Source organism: Megalobrama amblycephala, linkage group LG8, assembly GCF_018812025.1.
Source record: "Megalobrama amblycephala isolate DHTTF-2021 linkage group LG8, ASM1881202v1, whole genome shotgun sequence".
NCBI classification, from domain to species: domain Eukaryota; kingdom Metazoa; phylum Chordata; class Actinopteri; order Cypriniformes; family Xenocyprididae; genus Megalobrama; species Megalobrama amblycephala.
This window is the reverse complement of record NC_063051.1, coordinates 18,059,789-18,065,788: the sequence shown is the minus strand read 5'-3', so window position 1 is coordinate 18,065,788 and position 6,000 is coordinate 18,059,789. Positions and strand designations below refer to the sequence as shown.

At 37.4% G+C, this 6,000-nt stretch overlaps 1 protein-coding gene across 6 annotated transcripts in view; it reads left to right on the top strand.

Annotated features, from left to right (window-relative positions):
• Positions 1 to 2,165: 2,165 nt before the first annotated feature.
• pex5la (peroxisomal biogenesis factor 5-like a) overlaps positions 2,166 to 6,000 on the top strand; it is an 87,263-nt gene continuing 83,428 nt past the window's right edge. For 3 of the 6 annotated variants that reach the window (XM_048199781.1, XM_048199777.1, XM_048199782.1), the window contains exon 1: positions 2,167 to 2,764. In XM_048199781.1, coding sequence (XP_048055738.1) covers positions 2,744 to 2,764 — 21 coding nt within the window. In that variant the 5' untranslated portion in view covers positions 2,167 to 2,743. Of the gene's footprint in view, positions 2,765 to 6,000 lie in introns of all 6 variants that reach the window. The other 3 variants (XM_048199776.1, XM_048199779.1, XM_048199780.1) reach the window with 2 other exon arrangements.

The following is a 6,000-nucleotide window of genomic DNA, read 5'->3' as shown; positions in this document are numbered from 1 at the left end:
ATCTCTCCAGATCCTTCAGATTCCCAGCTCCATGTTGGTGCTTCTTCTCTTCAGTTCACTCCACTCATTTTCTTTAGGGTTCAGGTCAGGGGACTGAGATGGCCATGGCAGAAGCTTCATTTTGTGCTCAGTGACCCATTTTTGTGTTGGATTTGATGTTTGTTTTGGATCATTATTCTGATGGAAGATCCAACCACAGCCCATTATTGGATTTCTAGCAGAAGCAGTCAGGTTTTAATTTTTTATCTGTTGGTATTTGATAGAATCCATGATACCATGTATCTGAACAAGATGTCTAGGACCTCCAGCAGAAAAATAGGCCCACAACATTAAAGATCCAGCAGTATATTTAACCGTGGGTATGGGGTACTTTTTATCCATGTGTGCACCACACCCATCTGGTGGGTTTGCTGCCAAAAGGTTTGCTGCCTTTTTTTAGTTTCATCTGACCATAGAAGCCGGTCCAGTTTGAAGTTCCAGTCTTGACTGACAACTGAATATGCTGGAGATTGAATCTGGATGAGAGCAGAGGATTTTTCTTGAAACCCTCCCAAACATCTTGTGTTGATGTAGGTGCTGTTTGATCATATTTTTTAGGCTTTCTGAGACTCAAGACTCAACTAATCTCTGCAATTCTCCAGCTGTGATCCTTGGAGAGTCTTTGGCCACTCAAACTTTCCTTCTCACCACGCATAGGACGATTTAGACACACGTCCTCTTCCAGGCAGATTTTTAACATCTTTAGTTGTTTCTTAATTATTGCCCTAATAGTGGAAATGGGGATTTTCAATGGTTTAGCTATTTTCTTATAGCCACTTTCTATTTTGTGAAGCTCAACAATCTTTTGCTGCACATCAGAACTATATTCTTTGGTTTTTCTCATTGTGATGAATGATTATGGGAATTTGGCCTTTGTGTTTCCTCATGTTTATTCTCCTGTGGAACAGGAAGTCATGGCTGGACAATTTCATGTTCATGATCACCCTGGTGTGCTAAAAAAATTTAAATATGAATGGGAATATACTTCAGAGATATTTTACTCATAAGAATTACTAGGGGTGCCAATAATTGTGGCCAACATGTATTGGAGAAAAACATTTATTTCATAATGTGAGTTTCCCCCACTTTCAACTGTTTTCCTTCAATGAAAGATTAGAATTTTGTGAATTTTTTGAATGAAAGATCAAAAGGATAAACAATGCAGATTTATTTTCACAGCCACCTTTGCTCATAATTACTAAGGGTGCCAATAATTGTGGAGTGCACTGTATACCTAAACCTACCCGTCAAACATTCTTATATATGTTTTTTAAGATGTTGTCTTTGTGGGGTCTGACTGAAGGACCCCATAACATCATAAATTCCTGATCTTACTATCTTAGTGGGGTCATTTGGACCCTACAATGTAGTACAAGGATGTGTGTGTTCATTTGTGAGGAAAACAGCTTATAAATCTGTCAAAAAATAAGGGATGTTTTTTTTTTTTTTTTTATGTCAAAAAATGCAGAAAATTTTCTGTGATTTAGTTGTAGGGTTAGGGGACAAATACAGTTTGTACAGCATAAAAATTCTTATGTCTCTGTCCCCATAAAACATGAAAACCCAGTGTGCGTGTGTGTGTATTAAATGATCAAGTGTAAAATGAAAGTATTATGTTGTACAGGCCTATGCCAAAAGATTTTTATATAACACTTGCAATTAATAGAGTAATCAATATTTACATTTAACTTAATATAATAAGCCTATCAATTACATTAACTTAATGTAATATAATTCGTTAAAGAGAAGCAATTAATAAAAATAACTGAAATATTAATTTGTCCATATTAAAGCTGATTAATGTGATAACAAGCTATTTTATATTGAGAACACTTTCTTGTTTAGCCTACTTTTTTCCCTTTATTGATGCAAGTAAACAAAATATTTTCCCTTTTCAAAAAGAAAACATTGTGAAAATAAGCATTTATTTGGCATGTTGTCAATAAGCATGTTTTCTGCTATATTTCTTCACCTTATCACACTTCTGGCAATTGACTATTATGTAACAAAATGCAAGTAGCGCCTCCTTGCTCCGAAGCTACGAGGAACAACTCACGAGGAGGACGAGGTCCGATATAGCTTTTCACTTGATTGAATCAGTTACTCGCTAGCTGAACATTAAAACGATGAGAACACCTGGACCGGGCATCTGCGCGTGCAGCGACGCTTCTTTGAATGACGGAACCGGCTCCGCCTAAATCCGCTGGGGGAGAGGAGGGGACGAACAAGGAGAGAGAGAGAGAGAGAGAGAGAGAGAGAGAGAGAGAGAGAGAGAGAGAGAGAGAGAGAGAGTCTGATAAAGGAGGGAGGAATTGCTGAAGAATCAGACCAACTAAGATAAAACGCTGAAAGCCACGCAGGGGCTTTGATTATGACGTAGGCACGATTCTCGAGCCTTCAGCGCATCCATCGCGCGCCTCAGCAAGTTGGTGAAGAGACTCGCCGGCGCGCGTGAAGCTCGGAAGCCTCCTCACCTTATAAAGTGCATCGGTGACGAAAGCTATCGCGTGCGCGTAAATTCAGCACTTGGTTCACGAGACAGCTCCAGTGTGTCGGCTTCCCTAACTGGACTCAATTTCAAGAGCAGTTCTTTCAGTACTTTCAGAACACTCTCGCACGCATGAACATTAGAAGTGTCATCATATTTCTTGTGCTCATCTAGCTGTGATCCATAGTCTGGGACCTTTCTTATTCTCCACTAAATATGTACCAGGGGCATTTGCAGGTAAGACTCTGTTCACACAAGACGTACAATACTTTTCTTTACATTTATGATGGCTGTTATTTGTATTGTTTTAGTTACACTGAAATCACTGGATTGCACTGGAAGCATGTTAGGTGCAATTATCAAGTGATCAGTGCATTAAAATCATGTCAAAGTTGGATTTTGTCCTTCTAAAGAGTCTTGCTTGCTGTTGATGTCTGTTGTGTTCATTAATTTTTATTTCATGATTTAAGATATTAATGGCTGATACTGTAGTCTCAGACATGGTAAGTTATGTTATTTATACTTAAATTGCCAATATATGTATGATCCAATAAGAAAACCAAAGCATGCGCTCTTCATCTAGTCCACATGACGCAGATGCCAGTTGGACAGTTTGAAAAGTAAAATAATGTCTCTGCAGAAAAGAAAGAAAAGCAAGTTTCCAGTTACAAAACGCCGACATAAACATTCATCTTCTGTCTTGCTGTGCACTTTTTCCACGCAGTTGCACACTTTGTTGTAGTATCACCAACAGAGAATTACTCAATATTCTGTTGTATCACTTAGGGAATAATAAGTAGGTTGAACTACACAGTTGAACATGAAGGAGCAATCCATAAATCACATTATGTGCAAAATGAGACCCACTGGTGTCTTTGAACCTCTATGCTTACTACAGCAACAATAAGGTTTGATTGTGTTACTATTTGATGAAGATCTCTTAATTATGTAACTGCTAAATTAAAGCAGGCAGCGCTTTGTTTACCAAGTCTTACAACTTCCAAGTAATTTACCAGCTGAATATTTTATGACTTCTATTACAGCTTCTTGGGAAACCAGAGTAGCTTTTTGATACCCTTTGTCTTTATGGTCTACTATAGATGTGTCTTCAGTTACCTTCATATCACTTAGATAGTGATTGGCTTTACTTGTATTGTATGTACAACAATTCTCTAGTTTGGCCACCATTTCATGCATAGACACCTATAGTACTCATTCTTACACATATTTAAAGCTTCATATCTAATTTAAAATGATATGCTATTGCCAATATAGTATGAGAATAATCGTTTCGTTGTGTTATTAATGTTCCAGGAGACAGAAAATAGATATGTTTTCAAGTAACGGTAATCGGACACTTGATAAGAGTCTCATATGGTCCTATTCATAACTGTTCTCATCATGTTAGAGGCTTTTATTTCAGGCTTTGGGGAGTTAGGGAGAGTAAGATATCACATTTTCTCTGTCAGGTAGGAGGTAATTTAAGAGGAAATGTTCTCTCTGTGCAAAGCAGATGTTTTATCTGTCCTTCGCTGGGCTCTTTGCAGCTCCTCCTTCCTTAAACAGACACACTTATCTTGACAGTGATGGCTCATTCTCCCTTGAAGCCATCTCAGAGTATATGCTGTTTACTGTTTCGCTTCACCGTTGCTGTAAGAATGAGGTTTTTTTTCTTCACTAGTGTCTCAATGTATATTAGAGGCAAACAGTTTGCATTTGCACATTATATAGTATACATAGCAGCACTGCCATGAAGAGTTCAAATCAAATGGTACGTTTTCTAAGCAACAATACGTTGATACTCAAGTATGCAAGGATGTTGAGAGCTGTTCAGTCAGCCATTAACAGATGAATATGCTTTGCTGGTTTCATTAAATTTAAGGTGAAACTTGGATTTAAAAGTTTTACCTTGTGGAGTATTTCTGAATGTACAGCTTTTCTGTATTAAACATCAGCCTCTTACCACACTAGGGGGCATTGGAAATCAGTATATCCCACTGATCATTTTCATAGACCAAATTTCTTTTTAGGTGTGAAGTGTAAGTTATGTCATTTCATCTTAAACAACACAACCGGATTGAATTATATATATATATATAAGTAGTTTAATTTTAAGAGCTATTTGACCTATTTAAACCTAATAACAGCTCACACCTTAGATGTAACGGCACGTGTTATAATTACTATAAATAACTCTAGTTGCTTGGGTTACTCCTGCCCTTTACAGCCATACGGCTGTTTTGAGATTAATTTGCAATTCAGTGTGTTGCGTTCACTATCAAACATGGGCATCGCAAATAGTCCAAAATTGTGTGCATAATTTGTCTATCTTGCTCTGGCTATTGCTAGAATGCACCACACTGTCTGCCCAAGATAAAGCACCTTACGGAACGCTGGCAAAAGCTCCTGAGCCCTTTTACCTTCTTATTACTTTAATTAGTCGAAGCATCTTTTGCATATTCATTCAATTAATGGAGTGTCTCTATACCCCTTTGCTTAGTTCAGGGTCTATTTGTCATTTTTGGAAGCAATTCTTGTTTTCTAAAACTAAACATGCTTCCTTTTTAGAAAATCGTAGCCTCTGTGTCCGATTTCCTACAGGATGAATCCTGTTATACAGTTCAATATTCACTTAGTGTATCAGTTCCTTTTTCTATAAATCAATTTATTTATTTCATAAATGATATACAACCATACCACCTTGAATCAATTTTTGTATCACTCTGCTTTCTGTGTTTGTGGCATTAATAGTCTAGATCCAGCTTTGGCTTCAATACTTTGCTAGTGGAGCAACATTAGACAAAATAACTAGCCAAATTGTGTGTACAATGTAAGTTACTCAGTCTTAGCTTGCTTATATAACTGTTGAAATGGTATATGAATTGCATAATTGTATTAACTCTAGACAAGCAATACCACACATTAATTTATGCTTTTGTTCTGAATATCAGCATTGTTTTTCTAAAGCTCAGTCACACTGCCATGCAGATTTTCTGCAAAACAAGTGTTTTTTTTATTATTATTATTATTATTATAATTCCATTTATAACTATAAATGTCTTAATAGGTGCAGTAGGGTAAAATACGTCAGTTGTTCTGCTGGCTAAAAATTGGCCATTACCCTCAAGAGAGTCTCTGTATATAGCATTTACTAGGCTCTCCTGTTCTTTTTTTAAATGTATAAAATGATATAAATGCGATGTTATCTTCCTATTTTCTAAATTGCCTGCCTAATGGGTACCTCACAGAGCTGTTGTGTTGTACTGTATAGAATCCCTTGGTGTGGCTTTGCCTTGTGAATGGAGTCTCTGATTTCCCATAGGTGTGCAGATACAGCCCTGCCAGGTGTTTTCCTACCATGCTGCTCTGACAGGCTGACATGCATGAGGTCCATTGGCTTTTTCATGTTGCATGTCTGGGTTTGACAGTGATAGTGCTTTTGGTGAGGAGGTGAACAGCAGTTCATCTTGGGC